The sequence below is a fragment of the Carcharhinus amblyrhynchos genome, chromosome 6 (genome assembly GCF_965287045.1).
Source record: "Carcharhinus amblyrhynchos chromosome 6, sCarAmb.v2.hapA, whole genome shotgun sequence".
NCBI lineage: Eukaryota > Metazoa > Chordata > Chondrichthyes > Carcharhiniformes > Carcharhinidae > Carcharhinus > Carcharhinus amblyrhynchos.
The window spans coordinates 118476098-118496785 of NC_137329.1; the positions used below are offsets into that span (position 1 = coordinate 118476098).

At 46.7% G+C, this 20688-nt stretch overlaps 1 protein-coding gene across 3 annotated transcripts in view; it reads left to right on the plus strand.

Annotated features, from left to right (window-relative positions):
• srgap1a (SLIT-ROBO Rho GTPase activating protein 1a) overlaps window positions 1–19987 on the plus strand; it is a 233268-nt gene extending 213281 nt beyond the window's left edge. For all 3 annotated transcript variants that reach the window (XM_080191293.1, XM_080191294.1, XM_080191295.1), the window contains exons 19-22: window positions 6668–6848; window positions 8207–8344; window positions 9849–10191; window positions 18985–19987. In XM_080191293.1, the coding sequence (XP_080047419.1) occupies window positions 6668–6848; window positions 8207–8344; window positions 9849–10191; window positions 18985–19365 (1043 nt within the window). In that variant the 3' untranslated portion in view covers window positions 19366–19987. The remainder of the gene's footprint in view (window positions 1–6667; window positions 6849–8206; window positions 8345–9848; window positions 10192–18984) is intronic.
• Window positions 19988–20688: the final 701 nt, after the last annotated feature.

Below are 20688 nucleotides of genomic sequence, written 5' to 3' on the forward strand. Positions count from 1 at the left end.
GATGCTGTTGAAGAAGTCTTGGCCAATTGTTGGAGTGCATCTTCAAGATTATCTTCTCCCTGTGTCTGTGTGGGTTTCCTCCGAGTGTTTCCGGTTCTCTCCCACAGTCCACAGATCTGCGGGCTAAATTAGGTGGATTGGCCGTGCTAAATTGCCCCTTAGTGTCAGGGGGATTAGCAGGGTAAATGTGCAGGAATGGGGCCTGGGTGGGATTGTGGTGGGATTGTGATAGGTACAGATTCGAATGACTGCCTCCTGTGCTGTAGGGATTCTAAGATGCTGTGAGGATTCATGCAGATTACACACACCACACCCACAGTGTGACAGATGTTTAAGGACAGTGGCACTGCTGCCTCACAGCACCAGGGATCCAGGAACAATTCCGGCCTTGGGGTGACAGTCAGTGTGGAGTCTGCACATTCTCCCCGTGTCTGCGTGGGTTTCCTCCAAGTGTTCCGGTTTCCTCCCGCACTCAAAAGATGTGCAGATTGGCCATGCCCCTAGTGTCCCAGGTTGTGCGGGTTAGATGGGTTAACGCAGTAAGAAGTCTCACAACACCAGGTTAAAGTCCAGCAGATTTATTTGGTAGCAAAAGCTTTCAGAGCACTTGCTGCTCTTTCATCAGGTGAGTGAGATTTCAGTTCACAAATACAGGATATAGAAACACAAACTCAATTTACAAAATAATGGTTGTAATGTGAGATTTTACAGGTAATCAAGTCTTAAAGGTACAGACAATGTGAGTGGAGAGAGTGTAAAGCACAGGTTAAAGAGATGTGTATTGTCTCCGGACAGGAGAGTAAGTGAGAAATTGCAAGCCCAGGCAAGTCATGGGGGTTACAGATAGTGCGACATGAACCCAAGATCCTGGTAGAGGCCATCCTCATGTGTGCGGAACCTGACTCTGCTCAGTGACTCTGTGCTGTCGTGTGTCATGAAGGCCACCTTGAAGAAAGCTTACCCAAAGATCAGAAGCCAAATGCCCGTGACCGCTGAAGTGTTCCCCAACAAGAAGGGAACAGTCTTGCCTGGTGATTGTCAAGTGGTGTTCATTCATCCGTTGTCGTAGCGTCTGCATGGTTTCCCCAATATACCATGCCTCGGGACATCCTTTCCTGCAGTGTATTAGGTAGACAATGTTGGCCAAGTCGCAACAGTATGTATCGTGTACCTGGTGGATGGTGTTCTCACGTGAGATGATGGCATCAGTGGCGATGATCCAGCACGTCTTGCAGAGGTTGTTGATGTCATAGCTTCTCCGCTCCGGGGAAGTACTGGATGACAAAGGGTACTCTGTCTGCCATGTCCTATGTTTGTCTTCTGAGGAGGTCGGTGTGGTTTTTGCTGTGGCGCGTAGGAACTGTCGATCGATGAGTCGAGCACCAAATCCTGCTCTTATGAGGGCATCTTTCAGCATCTGGATGTGTCTGTTGCAATCCTCCTCACCTGAGAAGATCCTGTGTATACGGAGGGCTTGTCCATAGGGGATGGCTTCTTTAACGTGTTTAGGGTGGAAGCTGGAGATGTGGAGTATTGTGAGGTTGTCTGTGCGCTTGCAGTACAGTGAGGTGCTGAGGTGACCGTCCTTAATGGATATGCATGTGTCCAAGAATGCAACTGATTCAGGAGAATAGTCCATGGTGAGTCTGATGGTGGGATGGAACTTGTTGATGTCATCATATAGTTGTTTCAATGATTGTTCACCATGAGTCCAAAGAAGGAAAGTGTCATTGATGTACTTAGTGTAGAGCATCGATTGAACGTCCTGTGCAGTGAAGAGGTCTTGTTCAAATCTGTGCATGAAGATGTTGGCATATTGAGGTGCAAATTTGGTCCCCATGGCAGTTTTGTGTGTCTGGATGAAGAACTGGTTGTTGAAGGTGAAGACATTGTGGTCCAGGATGAAGCTAATGAGTTGTAAAATTGCATCTGGAAACTGGCAGTTGTCGGCGTTGAGTACTGAGGCAGTTGCAGCAATGCCACCATCGTGGGAGATGCTGGTGTAGCGCGCCGAGACATCCATTGTGACAAGGAGTACTCCTGGTTTATTTGTTCCACGTGCACTGAGTTTCTGTAGGAAGTCCATAGTATCGCGATAAAAGCCAGGGGTTCTTTGTACAATAGGTTTCAGGACGCCCTCGATGGAGAGATTCTCACACAGGGTCCCATTGCCCGATACGATGGGACGGCCAGGTGTGTTTGTCTTGTGTATCTTCGGGAGGCAGTAGAGATCTCCAACGCGGGGAGTACGTGGGATGAGAGCACGGAGGGTGCTCTGAAGGTCCGGATCAAAGGTCTTGTTGAGTTGACGGGTGTGTTCTTTGGTCGGATCTGCGGGTAACTGTCTGTAGTGTTCCTCGTTGCTCAGTTGTCAGTACATTTCTTTGCAGTAATCCGTTCTGTTCAGTATGACGATGGCCCCTCCTTTGCTGGTTTGATGACATTGCGGTTGGTCTTGAGAACACGCATGGTATTGCGTTGTGCTTGGATGATGTTGGGGGCTGTCTTGGGAGTGCAGTTGAGGAATCCGGTTGACCCACCTCCTGACGGTTGGGGCAAACGTCAAGTCGAGGGCAGCGGCCTTCCGGAAGAGTCCAATTCAACTCTTTCCTCTTCGGTTGCTGCATCTCCACATTTAGATGGATTAGCCGAGATAAATGCATTGTCTTACATGGAAAGGGCGAGGTGGTGGGACTCTCCTTTTGGAGAGTTGGTGCAGACGCAATGGGCTGAATGGCCTCCTTCTGCACTGTAGGGATTCTGCGATGTTAATTCCAAGATTAATTGAATTAAGTTCCATGTGGAGAGATTGGAATTTGTGACCCTCTGCCTTGCTAGTCCAGCATCTTAATCTAAATCTCCTTGTTGACTCTACCCCAGCGGCACCCACTCTTAACACGTGCTTCTCGAACAGCCAGAAGCCCCAAAAGATGCTGTCTCCAGCACCCATGTGCCCCAGTGTCCCCCACAACCTGCAGCCAAAGCACAGCCTTCTCCATCGTCCACACGAGGATGATTTAAGATGATAGCACTGTGACACAGGCGGCGCTGAGAAACCGGCGTCCGATTCCTGCCCAGGTTCATGCACCGTACACACACACACAAAACGATTAGGGAGAACAGCAAGTACCAGTAATACCAGCTTATGGGTCTCCATCAGTGGGACTTCCTGGCGTCCCCATGGCGGAATTCCTATGGCAAATCCATTCGATCCGGCCAGCGGCAAGGCCCTGGTTTCGGAAGCAGTGCCCGTGAAGGCTGGAGCTAGTTGGCAGCACGGAGAAAACGGGCAGGTTGGTGAGGCACTCCCCCTCCCCGCCAAAGACCAAGTCACAAATGGACAAAGGACTGATACAAACAGAGTGATGCAGCACAGGAGAGAGGCCATGAGGCCCATCACACCCTTGCCAGCTCTCTGAAAAAGCTATCCAATGAATCCCAGTCACCTGCACGTTCCATTTCCCCTTTACCCTCCACCCTTCCCTTCTCAAACCTTTAACCCTTTCCCTTCTGAAAGTTATGATTCAATCTGTTTCTAGCAGGCAATTCATTCCCAACCATAATCTCCTGTAACCTTCTCCTCACTTTCCCCCCTGTTCCTTTTGCCATTTATTTCCAATCTGTGGTTGTGAAATCCTGCTAGTGGAAGCCCTTTCCCCTTATTTCCTGCCTCATAACCCTTCATCATTTTGGACCCATTCTCCTGTCTGATCTGATTTGATTCAGACCACCGCACTTCTGGTGAGCTAACGGTTTGGAAAGTGACCTCTGTTGGAACATTGTATGCTAAGCAGCCTCTCTTTCCTTCCCTCTTTTCCCTCTCTCTTCCCCTGTATCTCTCTCTTCAACTCCCCCCCAACTCTTTTCCCTCCTCATCTCTCCTTTCCTTCTCTCTTCCCCCTCTCTCTCTCTTCCCCCTCTCTCTCTCTTCCCCCTCTCTCTCTCTTCCCCCTCTCTCTCTTTCTCTCTCCCACCCTTTTTCCTGACCCCCACTTCTCTCTTGCTCCTCTGCAGTGCCTCCCGAGCTGCCATTTGTTGAGGCAGTGATGTGAGGTACGGTACCTGATGTTGGGGAATGAGAAATAATAGACTATCAATAGATGCCAGTTTTGCTTTTTGACTTTTACCTATTTTTGGAACATTTTAACACTACTTTGTTCGTGTGTGAGTAACAATGTCGCCGTGTCCCCCTAGTGTCTCTGTGTATAATTGTTTTAAAGTTTAAAGTTTATTTATTAGTCGCAAGTGGGCTTATATTAACACTGCAGTGAAGTTACTGTGAAAATCCTCTAGTTGCCACATTCCGGTGCCTGTTCGGGTACACTGAGGGAAAATTTAGCACGGCCAATGCACCTAACCTGCACATCTTTTGGACTGTGGGAGGAAACCAGAGCACCCAGAGGAAACCCATGCAGACACGGGGAGAGCATGCAAACTCCACACAGGTCCCTGGTGAGACAGCAGTGCTAACCACTGTGCCACCGTGCTACTGAGATCGAGTAAGAGATCCAAACCAGGCTAACTCGGCTAGAGAGTGATGGAAGAGGGTCACCTGGATTTTTACTGATCTGATTCCCTGGTGAAATATTTACGCATGTAGTTTCTCTGATGAAGACAGGAGGTCAATGGGGCTGTAGCGCAGAGGAGAATTTGACATTCAATGTCTGCACCATCACTGGTACCCCCCTATCAACATCCTGGCAATTACAAGAAACTCAGCTGGTCGAGAGCAGGTCAGAGGAAATTCCACAGTGAGTAACTGCACCATGCCTGTCCACCATCTACAAGGTACAGTTGGAGTGTGATGGAATATTCTCCACTTGCCTCAATGTGAGCAACAGTTAACAAGCTCAACACCATCCAGTACAAAGCAGCTTGTTTAATTGGCACCCCATCCATCACCTTAAACACCCACTCTCTTCATCACTGCATCAACTGACAAGGCTCCTTCAACACTACCTTCCAAACCCACAACTTCTACCACCTAGAAACACAGGGGCAGCAGATAGAACTCCTAAAGTGCAGAAGGAGGCCATTTGGCCCATCAAGTTGCGCCAATCCTCCAACAGAGCATCTTACCCAAGCCCATCCCTCACTCTATCTCTGTAATCCCAAGATTTTACCCTGCTAATCCCCCTAACCGACACATCTTGGGACACTGAGGGAGAATTTAGCGCGGCAAATCCACCTAACCTGCACATCTTTGGAACGTGGGAGGAAACCAAAGGAAAGCCACACAGACACAGGGAGAACATGCAAATTCCACTCAGTCAGTGACCCAAGCCGGGAATCGAACCCGGCTCCCTGGCACTGTGAGGCAGCAATGCTAACCACCATGCAGGCAATGTATAAGTACACAACCACTTGCAAGTGTCCCTGCAAGCCATATACCACCCTGACCTGGATATATATCGGCCGTTCCTTCACTGCCACTGGGTCAAAATCCTGGAACTCCCTCCCTAATAGTGCTGTGAGCAAATGGACTACAGCGGCTCAGAAGGCAGCTCATCAACACCTTCTCAAGGACAGTTAGGGATGTGCAGTCTATGGTGGCCCACACAGTGAAGCCCACCCCTTGTGAATCCAAGCCTATCCAGTCTCTCCTTATAGCTCAAATGCCCCATCCCAGGTAACACTCTGGTAAATCTTTTGTGTACCCCCTCCAGTGCAATACATCCTTCCTATAATTAGGTGACCAGAACTGTGCACAGTACTCCAACTGTGGCCTCACCAACGCTCTACACAACTCCAACATTACCTCCTTGCTCTTATAAGGTACGGTGGCATGGTGGTTCGCACTGCTGCCTCACAACATTAGGGACCCGGGTTCAATTCCGGCCTCAGGTCATTGTTTGTGTGGATCCTGCACATTCTCCCCGTATCTGCTTGGGTTTCCTCTGGATGCTCCGGTTTCCTCCCACAGTCCGAAAGACATGCTGGTTAGATGCATTGGCCGTGCTAAATTCTCCCTCAGTGTCCCCGAACAGGCGCCGGAGTGTGGCAGCTAGATTGATTCCGGAGATGAGGAGTTTGTCGTATGAAGAATATTGAACAGTTTAGGCCGATACTCTCTGGAATTTAGAAGAATGAGGGGAGATCAAATTGAGGTTTACAAGATGATAAAAGGTATGGATAAAGTAGATGTGGAGAGGGTGCTTCCACGTGTGGGGCATTGTAGGATGAGAGGTCATAGTCTTAGGATTGGGGGAGCAAATTTAAAACACAGTTGAGGAGAAACTACTTCTCCCAAAGGGTTGTGAATCTGTGGAATTCGCGACCTCAAAGTGCGGTGGATGCTGGGACAGTGAGTAAATTTAAGGAGGAGTTAGACAGATTTTTAATTGGGAATGGATTGAAGTGTTATAGGAAGAAGGCAGGAAAATGGGGATCAGGATCGTATCAGCCATGATCGAATAGCAGGGCAGACTCGATGGGCCAAATGGCCTAATTCTGCTCCTATATCTTATGGGATTTTCACATTAACTTCATTGCAGTGTTAATGTAAGCCTACTTGTGACACTAATAAATAAACTTAAACTCATGACTGGCAAAAGCAAGTGACCCCATATGCCTGCTTAACCCCCCTAGCTTTGGGGAAGACAATTGGGTGTCATGTCATGATTTAACCTTTGCCGTAACTGAGGCATTGTATTCTGCTCTGTTCCAGAAGGCGAGCCCATTGAAGCAATCGCCAAGTTCGATTACGCTGGGCGGTCAGCTCGAGAGCTGTCGTTTAAGAAAGGCGCTTCGTTACTCCTGTACCACAGAGCCTCCGAGGACTGGTGGGAAGGGAGACACAACGGGCTGGATGGGCTAGTCCCCCATCAATACATCGTGGTGCAGGACACGTAAGTGATGCTTCTCACCTTCCCCCAACAATGGCTCTTATTGGCTAACTGGCAACCAATCAACTGGAGAAGCTTGGGTCTGACTTGTTTTATAGAGTCATAGGGGATTACAGCATGGAAACAGGCCCTTCGGCCCAACCTGTCCATGCTTGTCTGATTTGATTTGATTTATTATTGTCACATGTATTAGTACACAGTGAAAAGTATTGTTTCTTGCGCTCTATACAGACAAGGCATACCGTTTATATATTGAGGCATAGATAAGCTGCAGAGCTGGGCTGAGAGGTGGCAAATGGAGTTTAATGTGGAAAAGTGTGAGGTGATTCACTTTGGGAGGAGTAATAGGAATACAGAGTACTGGGCTAACGGTAAGATTCTTGGCAGTGTGGATGAGCAGAGAGATCTCGGTGTCCATGTGCATAGATCCCTGAAAGTTGGCACCCAGGTTGATAGGGTTGTTAAGAAGGCGTACGGTGTGTTAGCTTTTATTGGTAGAGGGACTGAATTTCGGAGCCGTGAGATTATGTTGCAGCTGTACAAAACTCTGGTGCAGCCGCACTTGGAGTATTGCGTACAGTTCTTGTCGCCGCATTATAAGAAAGATGTGGAGGCATTGGAAAGGGTGCAGAGGAGATTTACCAGGATGTTGCCTGGTATGGTGGGAAGGTCTTATGAGGAAAGGCTGAGGGACTTGAGGTTATTTTCATTAGAGAGAAGAAGGTTACGAGGTGACCTAATTAAGGCATACAAGATGATCAGAAGATTAGAGAGGGTGGACAGCGAGAGCCTTTTTCCTGGGATGGTGATGGCTAACACAAGGGGACATAGCTTTAAATTGAGGGGTGATAAATATAGGACGGATGTCAGAGGTAGGTTCTTTACTCAGAGGGTAGTAAGGGCGTGGAATGCCCTGCCTGCAGCAGTTGTGGACTCGCCAATTTTAAGAGCATTCAAATGGTCAGTGGATAGGCATATGGATAACATTGGAATAGTTTAGGTTAGAGGGTCATTAGATTGGTTCCTCTGGTCGGCGCAACATCGAGGGCTGAAGGGCCTGTACTGCGCTGTAATGTTCTATGTTCTATATTCTACGTCCTATGTTCATAGGGAAGGAAAGGAGAGAGTGCAGAATGTAGTGTGACAGTTGTAGCGAAGGTGCAGGAAAAGATCAACTTAATTTGAGGTCAGTCCATTCAAAAGTCTGATGGCAGCAGGGAAGAAGTCTCATAACACCAGGTTAAAGTCCAACACATTTATTTGGAATCACGAGCTTTCGGAGTGCTTCCCCTTCATCAGGTGACTGTTGGAGGACTGTTCTTGTATCATCTCCCGAAACTTTGAGCTTGTTTATCTCTCAGGGACGACACCTTCTCTGATGCACTGAGCCAGAAAGCTGACAGCGAGACCAGCAGTGGACCAACTGCCGAAGATAAGCTGTCCTCCAAAAATGACACCAGCTCCCCGACTGATCGGATTCCAGATGTTTACGCCGCGAGGTGAGTTCCTGCGCCAGCGAATTAGTCGGATGCCATTGATACGGAAGCAAAATGCCCTCCCTGCCGGAAATCTGAAATTTAAAACAGATGAAAGTCCGACGGCAGCTGTGGAGAGAGAAACAGAGTTAACATTCTGACCGTTGGCTGGCAGCATTGGGAAATGGGAGGCAGTGGAGGAGTTGTATTGTCATTCGAATACTAATCCAGAGACTGGGGACCCGGCTTCGAATCCCGCCGCAGCAGGTGATGGAATTTAAATTCAATAAAATCTGGAATTAAAAGTTTAACGGTGACCATGAAACGTTGCCGATTGTCGTAAAAACCCATCTGATTCAGTCAGGATATTATAATCCTGATTTTTTTTTTCATTTATGGGACATGGGTGTCGCTGGCTGGGCCTAGCATTTATTGCCCATCCCTAGTTGCCCATGAAAGGCAGTTGAAAGTCAGCCATGTTGCTGTGGCCCTGGAGTCACATGTAGGCCCAGACCAGGTAAAGACGGCAGATTTCCTTCCCTAAAGGGTATTAGTGAACCTGATTGGTTTTTCCGACAATCGACAATGGTTTCGTGGTCATCATAGAATCATCATAGAGCAGACGGAGGCCGTTCGGCCCATCGGGTCTGCACCGACCACAATCCTACCCACACTCCATTGCAGAAACACCACATATTTACCCTGCCAATCCCCTGACACAAGGGTCCATTTTAGCGCAGCCAATCAACCTAACCCGCACATCTTTAGACAGCAGTAGCTTCTTAATTCCAGATATTTTTTATTGAATTCAAATTCCACCATCTGCCCTGGCGGGATTTGAACTCAGGTCCCCAGGACATGAGCTGATTAATAGCCTAGCGATAATTCCTGGTGATAGGCCTCCCTCTGACATATGTTTAAATATCTCAGGATTACGGGGGGAAGTAACAGCCACACTCTGTTGGCACTTGAGTGAATGTTCTCCAGAGCGGAGAATGTCCCTCAACAATTATTCAAAAAAAAAACCCAAATTGCCCTGTAATTAATCCTTTTCAGTGTGACGTTTCTTTCATAGCGTAATCCTTTTCTTGAGCGCGTTCGGATTCTTTCAAAATAGAACCCACATTGAGGTAGCGCCTTCCACGTCCTTCGAGGTCAAGTGAATTGTTTTGATGTTCTAAAGGCAAATGAAGATTCTGGCAGGGAGTGGCTATCACTTCCGTTTATTAAAGGCCAGAGTGGATTTGTAAACCTGAAGAATACCTAAATTAAAGGGCGAGATTCTTCGGCCTTCGAGCCGCATGTTTCCTGCCAGCGGGAGGTGGCGCATTGTTTGTTAGTGGGAGGATTCTCCAGTCTCGCTGCTATCAATGAGAATTCCCATTGCTCCCATCGGTGGGGTCTGATGCCGGCAGGACTGGAGAATCCCACCCGTGTGAACGGGCGGAGAATTCCGCCCATCACATCGAGCCCCGTTTGTGCAAAGTGACTAAAATGGCCTGTCTTTTGTCTTTTTTTTGTTGCTTAGACAGAAGAGGAGGCCGGAACCGCCAACGGCTCGACGCCCGTTGAGAGTCAGCGATGGGCACTGTGCAGTGCGCCCGGCCCATGGCTTAGTAAGTAGCTCGGGGGACGGTGGCCCCTTGGTTACGCCCCCCCACCTCAGCTCCCGCCTGTTCCTCCAGAATCGCGGCGTACCGGTCGACAGCCCGGAGCGACGTCGCCGAGGTGGCCTTGGCAGCCTTTCCAACCTCAGCCGTCACGAGGCACTCAAAAAGATTGAGAGTCCACCAATCAGAAGGTCTACGTCCTCCGGGCAATACACCAGCTTCACTGAGCATAAGCCTCTAGACCCTGAAACGATCGCCCAGGTCTGTGCAAGGCATTGTTACTTTACTCATCTGCTTATATGTTTTAACCTTTACCATGTTGGTTCATAGAACATGCTGGTTCCATAGTGTCCAAAGATGTGCAGGTTAGGTGATTGGCCATACCAAATTTTCCTATAGCATCCAAAGATGTGCAGGTTAGGTGGATTGGCCATGCTAAATTGCCCCTTAGTGTCCCAAGATGTGCAGGTTAGGTGACTGGCCATAATGAATTGTCCCCATTGTGTCCAAAGATGTGCGGATTAGGTGGATTGGCTGTGCTAACTTGCCCCTTAGTGTCCAAAGATGTGCAGGTTAGGTGGATTAGCCATGCTAAGTTGCCCCTTAGTGTCCCAAGATGTGCAGGTTAGGAGGATTGGCCATGCTAACTTGCCCCTTAGTGTCCAAAGATGTACAGGTTATGTAGATGGGCCATGCTAAATTGTCCCATAGCGTCCAAAGGCGTGCAGGTTAGGTGGATTGGCCATGCTAAATTGCCCCTTAGTGTCCAAAGATATGTAAGTTAGGTTGATTGGCTAAATGCCCGGGTTTATGATTATAGGGGTGGGCCTAGATAAGATGCTCTATGAAAGAGTCAGTGCAGACTTGATGGGCCGAATGGCCTCCTTCTGCACTGTAGGGATTCTGTGGTCCCATTCTAACGGCACAAAACAAAAAAATCAGACCGTGTATACTTTAAATTAGGAACAGGTGGGATGAGGCAGAAGTTGATGTAACGTTAGATAATTAATCAAGAATTCTTTCAACTCCACAGACCGTCAGCCACAACCTTGAATACGACACGCAAGAATAAAAATACTCCTCAGGTCTTCCTACTCACAGGGGTTTGTAATTAGGAACAGCAGTGAATGTACGCTGCCTATTATAGAAGTCTCTGAAATAAAGGGGTTCATATTATAAGAAGGTGGGAATTAGGAGCAGGAGTCGGCAAATTCAGCCCTTCGAGTCTACTCCACCATTCAATCTGATCGTGGCTGATCTGTCCCTCGTCTCCAATCCACCTCCCTTCTGTTCCCCAGGTCCCTTTAACCTGGTTTTTAAATCAGAAATATATCTATCTCCTTCTATGATTCACCGGGCAACGGTACAGCGAGATCTACAAATTCACCACCCTCTGCGAGAAGTAGTTCCTCCTCATCTCAGTTTTAAATCTATCGCCTCTCAACCTATACCTGTGACCTCTTGTTCGAGATTGCCCCACAAGGGGAAACATTTGGTCTACATTTACTCTATCAATCCCTTTTAAAATGTTATATACCTCTATCACATCCCCTCTCATCCTTCTAACCCTTGCACGGGCAGCATGGTGGCACGGCTGCCTCACAGCGCCAGGGACCCGGGTTCGATTCCCGGCTTGGGTCGTTGCGGAGTCTGCACCTTCTCCCCGTGTCTGCGTGGGTTTCCTCCAGGTGCTCCAGTTTCCTCCCACAGTACAAAGATGTGCGAGTTAGAAGCTAAATTCTCCCTCGGTGTCCCTGAACCAAGTGTGGCGACTAACTTAACTGCAGAATGTAAGCCTACTTGCGACTAATAAATAAACTTCAAACTCCAACGAGTACAAGTCCAAGTGTTTAATCTCTCCTCATACGTCAACCCTTCCATCCCCAAAGTCAATCTGGTGAACGTTATGAGGCTGAATGTTGGTGTGTTCGCTGGGATGGAATGTGTTGGTGTGTTATTCTGTGTTATTGGAATGGAAAGTGTTGGTGTGTTATTCTGTGTTATTGGGATGGAATGTGTCGATGTGTTATTCTGTGTTATTGGGATGGAATGTGTTGGTGTGTTATTCTGTGTTATTGGGATGGAATGTGTCGATGTGTTATTCTGTGTTTGCTGGGATGGAAAGTGTGGATGTGTTATTCTGTGTTCACTGGGATGGAAAGTGTTGGTGTGTTATTCTGTGTTCACTGGGATGGAATGTGTTGGTGTCTTATTGGGATGGAATGTGTCGATGTGTTATTCTGTGTTCACTGGGATGGAAAGTGTGGATGTGTTATTCTGTGTTCGCTGGGATGGAAAGTGTTGGTGTGTTATTCTGTGTTCGCTGGGATGGAAAGTGTTGGTGTGTTATTCTGTGTTCACTGGGATGGAAAGTGTTGGTGTGTTATTCTGTGTTCACTGGGATGGAAAGTGTTGGTGTGTTATTCTGTGTTCACTGGGATGGAAAGTGTTGGTGTGTTATTCTGTGTTCACTGGGATGGAATGTGTTGGTGTGTTATTCTGTGTTCGCTGGGATGGAAAGTGTTGGTGTGTTATTCTGTGTTCACTGGGATGGAAAGTGTTGGTGTGTTATTCTGTGTTCACTGGGATGGAAAGTGTTGGTGTGTTATTCTGTGTTCACTGGGATGGAATGTGTTGGTGTGTTATTCTGTGTTCGCTGGGATGGAATGTGTTGGTGTGTTATTCTGTGTTCACTGGGATGGAAAGTGTTGGTGTGTTATTGGGATGGAATGTGTCGATGTGTTATTCTGTGTTCATTGGGATGGAAAGTGTTGGTGTGTTATTGGGATGGAATGTGTGGATGTGTTATTCTGTGTTCATTGGGATGGAAAGTGTTGGTGTGTTATTCTGTGTTCACTGGGATGGAAAGTGTTGGTGTGTTATTGGGATGGAAAGTGTGGATGTGTTATTCTGTGTTTGCTGGGATGGAAAGTGTTGGTGTGTTATTGGGATGGAAAGTGTTGGTGTGTTATTCTGTGTTCACTGGGATGGAAAGTGTTGGTGTGTTATTGGGATGGAATGTGTGGATGTGTTATTCTGTGTTCATTGGGATGGAAAGTGTTGGTGTGTTATTCTGTGTTCACTGGGATGGAAAGTGTTGGTGTGTTATTGGGATGGAAAGTGTTGGTGTGTTATTCTGTGTTCACTGGGATGGAAAGTGTTGGTGTGTTATTGGGATGGAATGTGTCGATGTGTTATTCTGTGTTATTGGGATGGAAAGTGTTGGTGTGTTATTCTGTGTTATTGGGATGGAAAGTGTTGGTGTGTTATTCTGTGTTCGCTGGGATGGAAAGTGTTGGTGTGTTATTCTGTGTTATTGGGATGGAAAGTGTTGGTGTGTTATTCTGTGTTATTGGGATGGAATGTGTGGATGTGTTATTCTGTGTTCACTGGGATGGAATGTGTCGATGTGTTATTCTGTGTTATTGGGATGGAAAGTGTTGGTGTGTTATTCTGTGTTATTGGGATGGAAAGTGTTGGTGTGTTATTCTGTGTTATTGGGATGGAATGTGTGGATGTGTTATTCTGTGTTATTGGGATGGAATGTGTGGATGTGTTATTCTGTGTTATTGGGATGGAATGTGTTGGTGTGTTATTCTGTGTTCGCTGGGATGGAATGTGTTGGTGTGTTATCCTGTGTTATTGGGATGGAATGTGTTGGTGTGTTATTCTGTGTTATTGGGATGGAAAGTGTTGGTGTGTTATTCTGTGTTATTGGGATGGAATGTGTTGGTGTGTTATTCTGTGTTCACTGGGATGGAATGTGTGGATGTGTTATTCTGTGTTCGCTGGGATGGAAAGTGTGGATGTGTTATTCTGTGTTCACTGGGATGGAATGTGTGGATGTGTTATTCTGTGTTCACTGGGATGGAATGTGTGGATGTGTTATTCTGTGTTATTGGGATGGAATGTGTGGATGTGTTATTCTGTGTTATTGGGATGGAATGTGTGGATGTGTTATTCTGTGTTCACTGGGATGGAATGTGTGGATGTGTTATTCTGTGTTCGCTGGGATGGAATGTGTGGATGTGTTATTCTGTGTTATTGGGATGGAATGTGTGGATGTGTTATTCTGTGTTATTGGGATGGATTGTGTGGATGTGTTATTCTGTGTTATTGGGATGGATTGTGTGGATGTGTTATTCTGTGTTATTGGGATGGAATGTGTTGGTGTGTTATTCTGTGTTCACTGGGATGGATTGTGTGGATGTGTTATTCTGTGTTATTGGGATGGAATGTGTTGGTGTGTTATTCTGTGTTCGCTGGGATGGAATGTGTGGATGTGTTATTCTGTGTTATTGGGATGGAATGTGTTGGTGTGTTATTCTGTGTTATTGGGATGGAATGTGTTGATGTGTTATTCTGTGTTCACTGGGATGGAATGTGTAGATGTGTTATTCTGTGTTCACTGGGATGGATTGTGTAGATGTGTTATCCTGTGTTCACTGGGATGGAATGTGTGGATGTGTTATTCTGTGTTCACTGGGATGGAATGTGTGGATGTGTTATTCTGTGTTCACTGGGATGGATTGTGTGGATGTGTTATTCTGTGTTCACTGGGATGGATTGTGTGGATGTGTTATTCTGTGTTCACTGGGATGGATTGTGTGGATGTGTTATTCTGTGTTATTGGGATGGAATGTGTTGGTGTGTTATTCTGTGTTCACTGGGATGGATTGTGTGGATGTGTTATTCTGTGTTCACTGGGATGGATTGTGTGGATGTGTTATTCTGTGTTCACTGGGATGGATTGTGTGGATGTGTTATTCTGTGTTATTGGGATGGAATGTGTGGATGTGTTATTCTGTGTTCACTGGGATGGAAAGTGTGGATGTGTTATTCTGTGTTATTGGGATGGAAAGTGTGGATGTGTTATTCTGTGTTCACTGGGATGGATTGTGTGGATGTGTTATTCTGTGTTATTGGGATGGAATGTGTGGATGTGTTATTCTGTGTTCACTGGGATGGAATGTGTGGATGTGTTATTCTGTGTTCACTGGGATGGATTGTGTGGATGTGTTATTCTGTGTTCACTGGGATGGATTGTGTGGATGTGTTATTCTGTGTTATTGGGATGGAATGTGTTGGTGTGTTATTCTGTGTTATTGGGATGGAAAGTGTTGGTGTGTTATTCTGTGTTCACTGGGATGGATTGTGTGGATGTGTTATTCTGTGTTCACTGGGATGGAATGTGTGGATGTGTTATTCTGTGTTATTGGGATGGAATGTGTTGGTGTGTTATTCTGTGTTATTGGGATGGAAAGTGTGGATGTGTTATTCTGTGTTCACTGGGATGGATTGTGTGGATGTGTTATTCTGTGTTCACTGGGATGGATTGTGTAGATGTGTTATTCTGTGTTCACTGGGATGGAAAGTGTCGATGTGTTATTCTGTGTTATTGGGATGGAATGTGTTGGTGTGTTATTCTGTGTTCACTGGGATGGATTGTGTAGATGTGTTATTCTGTGTTATTGGGATGGAATGTGTTGGTGTGTTATTCTGTGTTATTGGGATGGAATGTGTTGGTGTGTTATTCTGTGTTCACTGGGATGGATTGTGTAGATGTGTTATTCTGTGTTCACTGGGATGGAATGTGTGGATGTGTTATTCTGTGTTATTGGGATGGAATGTGTTGGTGTGTTATTCTGTGTTCACTGGGATGGATTGTGTAGATGTGTTATTCTGTGTTCACTGGGATGGAATGTGTGGATGTGTTATTCTGTGTTATTGGGATGGAATGTGTGGATGTGTTATTCTGTGTTATTGGGATGGAATGTGTGGATGTGTTATTCTGTGTTCACTGGGATGGATTGTGTGGATGTGTTATTCTGTGTTCACTGGGATGGAATGTGTGGATGTGTTATTCTGTGTTCACTGGGATGGAATGTGTGGATGTGTTATTCTGTGTTCACTGGGATGGAATGTGTGGATGTGTTATTCTGTGTTCACTGGGATGGAATGTGTGGATGTGTTATTCTGTGTTATTGGGATGGAATGTGTGGATGTGTTATTCTGTGTTATTGGGATGGAAAGTGTTGGTGTGTTATTCTGTGTTCACTGGGATGGAATGTGTTGGTTTGTTATTCTGTGTTCACTGGGATGGAATGTGTGGATGTGTTATTCTGTGTTATTGGGATGGAATGTGTGGATGTGTTATTCTGTGTTCACTGGGATGGATTGTGTGGATGTGTTATTCTGTGTTCACTGGGATGGAGTGTGTCGATGTGTTATTCTGTGTTCACTGGGATGGAATGGGTGGAGGGCAATTACAGGACTGGGAAGGAAATATCTTTGAAAACCATTACAGCTTTCAAAAACCAGTTTGACAAGAGGAAGTCCAAATAATTATGTCCACCTTGAAATGCGTATTAATGTTTGCTGTTCTTTTGGATCTTATTTCAGACACTTGGCCAAAAAGCAAACACATAAGTGTTGTGAATGGAAAGTCAACCTAAACATGTTTATTCAAAGGGACTTTCGCTATCTACCAGGAAGCTATTAGGGATATTGTTTGATCCTGGCTTTCATTTCAGAATATCAAAGGCCTCAATTTTATCCTTTAGGAAGGGGGAGGGGGTGGGGGTGTTCGCCACCAATTTTGAAGAATGTAGGTTGTCATGGAAATTTCCTGGGCAAAGGCTTCTGTCACAGGCCTCGTTTCCCTGACTGGAAAGTTCCAGGGAGGGGGCGGGGTCACGACCTCAAGATAAAGGGGTCGGACACTTTGGACTGAGGAGAGGAGAAATGTCTTCACTTCACAGGGTCGTGAACCTTTGGGATTTGCCCCTCCGGTGAGCTCTGGAGGCTCAGTTGTGGACTATATTCAAGATCGAAATGGATGGAGTTTTGGGACCCGCGGGAAGCAAGGAATATGGGCATAGGGGAAGGAAGTGGTGTCGAGTCAATGATCAGCCATGATCTTTGCCAATGGAGGAGCAGCCTGAAGGGGCTGAATGGTTTACTCCAGCTCCTGTTTCATCTTCTCAAGCTCTGATTCGCTTCTTCAGAAGGAACTCTTCAAAGTGCAGCTAATGAAAATACAACAAACGGAGGGATACAAACGAATGGTCTAGTTGGACCAATGAGCAACACAGGCTTGGAGGGCCGAAGGGCCTGTTTCCTCTGCTGTACTGTTCTTTGTTCTAAAACTTAACTCCAACTTATAAATCAAAGAAAGGGTTTAATAAAGAAACAGCATTACTCCAAACCTGGGGCCTCGCCCTGGGCCAATCCAAGCTCTCCACAATTCTGCATACTTCCTTATTTAGAGTGAATCAGCAGGTCAGCTGACTATTACATCACTCTGTAATTGGTTCCATGGTTTACTGGGTCAGCTGACCCTTACATCTTGTTCCCATTGGTCACATTGCATCCAATACAAGGTTGTCGCTGGTTACATTCTAACACTATCGCTTGTGTTCTTTCGATCTTATTTCCCAGGCTGATGACCGCATGATTGTTGTGTATATCCTGCACCAGTTTTGGTCAGGACACTTAATGCCTGTACGAAAACTGTGCTATTTGGAAGACAGGGCCCTTCTGGTCCCTTCTCCGAAGTTGTGGAATGTGCACTGAGGCTTTAATTTTGTTGGTGCGGAAGTAGTTGATGTAAAAACCACCATTTTCCATTCAGAAACTCAAGCGTCCATGACTTTCGCTGATAGCACTCCCTCACGCCCAGTGTGTCTTGGTGTGGTTGGAATTTTACTTTCTCTCGAGAACTTTACTTCTCTCGATGGCACAGTGGATAGCGCCGCTGCTTCACAGCTTCAGGGACCCGGGTTCAATTCCTGGCTCGGGTCACTGTCTGTGTGGAGTTTGCACATTCTCCTCGTGTCTGCGTGCTCCGGTTTCCTCCCACAGTCCAAAGATGTGTGGGTTAGGTTGATTGGCCATGCTAAGAATTGCTGTTGGTGTCCTGAGTAGCATAGGTTAGAGGGATTAGTGGGTAAATATGGAGGGATATGGGGGTAGAGCCTGGGTGGGATTGTGGTTGGTGCGGACTCGATGGGCCGAATGGCCTCTTTCTGTACTGTTTCTATTCTATGATTAATAGCGAAATCTCAGATTGCAACTTCCTGACCTTTCTGATGTGGATTTTATCTTTATCCTGGTATCAAAGAAGACAAGGCATGGTTGTGGCTTAGATTGAGTCACAGATGTCTACAGCATGGAAACAGGCCATTCAGCCCATGCCAACTTTGTTTTTTAACCACGAAACTAGTCCCAGTTGCCCGCATTTGGCCCATATCCCTCTATACCCACGTAACTGCCTAAATTCTTTTTAAAAGACCAAATTGTACCCACCTCTACTACTGCCTTTGGCAGCTCGTTCCAGACACTCACCACCGTCTGTGTGAAAGAATTGCCCCTCTGGTCCCTTTTGTATCTCTCCCCTTTACCTTAAACCAACGTCCTCTAGTTTGAGACTCCCCGAACTTTGGGAAAAAGTGTTGATGATCTAGCTGATCTATGCCCTTCATTATTTTATAGACCTCTGTAAGATCACCCCCTCAGCCTCCTACGCTCCAGGGAAAAAAGTCCCAGTCTATCCAGCCTCTCTATTCAATCCACCAAGCCCCAGTGGCAACCTAATGATCTCTGTGCTTCTCCTATTTTGGTCCACTAAGCATCCCCATTTTAAAACATTTCCCACTGTAGGACAGGCTTTCTGCTGCCAAGGTTCGACACTCTGGAATTCCTTCTCTAAACCCTTCTCTTGCCCATTAAGGAGAATCCCTACCTCATGAACTAAGTTTTTAGGCAGCTTTCCTCCACTATTCATGTCAAATTTTTTAATAACATTCCTGTGAAACACCGTACTACGTTAAATTGTGTAAATGCAAGTTCTTGTTGAAGAATGATCCAGAGGGTTACATTCACAGACATCAAAAAATGGGCCCAGTTGCCATTTAGATGTCTGTGACCAAACCTTTGCAACCTTTCGGATAGCCCGGCATGGTAAATGAAGCTTTCGTTTTATCAAAAAAAAAGCCAACGCTATTCTCAAAACGTTTTAACAGGAAGAACTCTTTCTCTTTGCTTCCCTGGCAGGACATTGAAGAGACGATGAACAGCGCGTTGAACGAGTTGCGGGAGCTGGAGCGCCAGAGCACGGCGAAGCACGCCCCCGACGTGGTCCTGGACACCCTGGAGCAGAAGAAGAGCTCGCCGGCCCCCCCCTTCGGCCCCTCGGAGGTGAGGAGCCCCCACCACTCGGTGGTGCTGAAGAGCGTCGACCCTTCCATCCGACGGAGCACCAGCTCCTCCAGTGACCCCATGAGCACCTTCAAGCCCGTGCTGTCGCCGCGGATGGGCCTGCAGCTTAAGCCGCCCGCCCTGAGGCCCAAGCCCGTGGTTCTTCCCAAGACCAACCCCAGCGTGGGGCCTCCCCCCACTGTCCAGGGCTCCACGGACAAATCCTGCACCATGTAAAGAAGCTGATGTAACTTGAAATCATCTTTGGATAAACGTGGACGGCCAAGGACACGGATAAGAATGTTGATATTTTAACATTTATAATTGGAGATGTATTCTTTCAGTGTTAGAATATCTGTCTCAGTAGTAAATTAACAAGGGCATTTGACTTCCACTTAAAGCTGGACCACTTGTATGTGGAACTCACACCAATGTTAACTAGACTTGAAAACATATGCTGCAACAGTTGACTTTTTTTATACAAAAAAGTTAGCAAAAAAAGGAAAGGACTCCCCGTCTTCTGGACAGAAAGGAGGAGGGGGGGGGAAATGTGATAGTTTTTTTGGTTGCCTGGAGCTGGCGGAAGGAGTTTCCGCCTCAGTTTTACAATTCCTGGAAGAACAGCCACAGCGTGGCTGGGCGCTTGATTTTTATTAATGACGCCTTCTTCCTGTTTTATCTAATTTCTTTTTTCCATTTGTTTGCGTTTCCCTTTTTTAACATTCCTCCGGCCTTATTGCCACGATTTGCTATTACGGCTTCGGAAACGAATGGGAGAGAGTCGATCGGACAAACGGCCCGTTAAACTGCCGCCATCTCTCCTGGATGAAAGCAAATGACTGCGGATGCTGGAACCTGAGAGCAAAAGAGAAAGTGCTGGAAAATCTCAGCGGGTCTGGCGGCATCTGCGAGGAGAGGAAAGGGCTGACGTTTTTTGAGTCCCGATGACCCTCTGGGCTCTGACGAGGGGTCATCTGGACTCGAAATGTCAACTCTTTCCTCACAGGTGCTGCCAGACCCGCTGAGATTTTCCAGCGTTTTCTCTTTTGGCCGCCTTTCCTGGCCACACGGTAATTTCAAACATAGATCCTCCGCCAACTTCCTTGCCTATCTGCACACCTCGGCCTTCTCTCCCAAGCTGCATGTGTCGTTGACTAAAGATCAGAATGCCGGTAAAGTTAAATATTCCAAGTTAAATATGGAACGTGGAGGCCCTTGTGGTGAGGTCAATATCGGCCTCATTTCTTCCCAACACTTTGTAAATTCACACATATAAGGACTAGGAGCAGGAGTCGGCCATCTGGCCCCTCGAGCCTGCTCTGCCATTCAATAAGATCATGGGTGATCTTCTCATGGACTCAACTCCACTTACCCGCCCGCTCACCATAACCCTTAATTCCTTTACTGTTCAAACATTCATCTATCCTTGCCTTAAAAACATTCAATGAGGTAGCCTCAACTGGGCAGGGAATTCCACAGATTCACAACCCTTTGTGATAAGAAGTTCCTCCTCAACTCAGTTCTAAATCTGCTCCCTTTTGCCTTTGAGACCATGGTCCC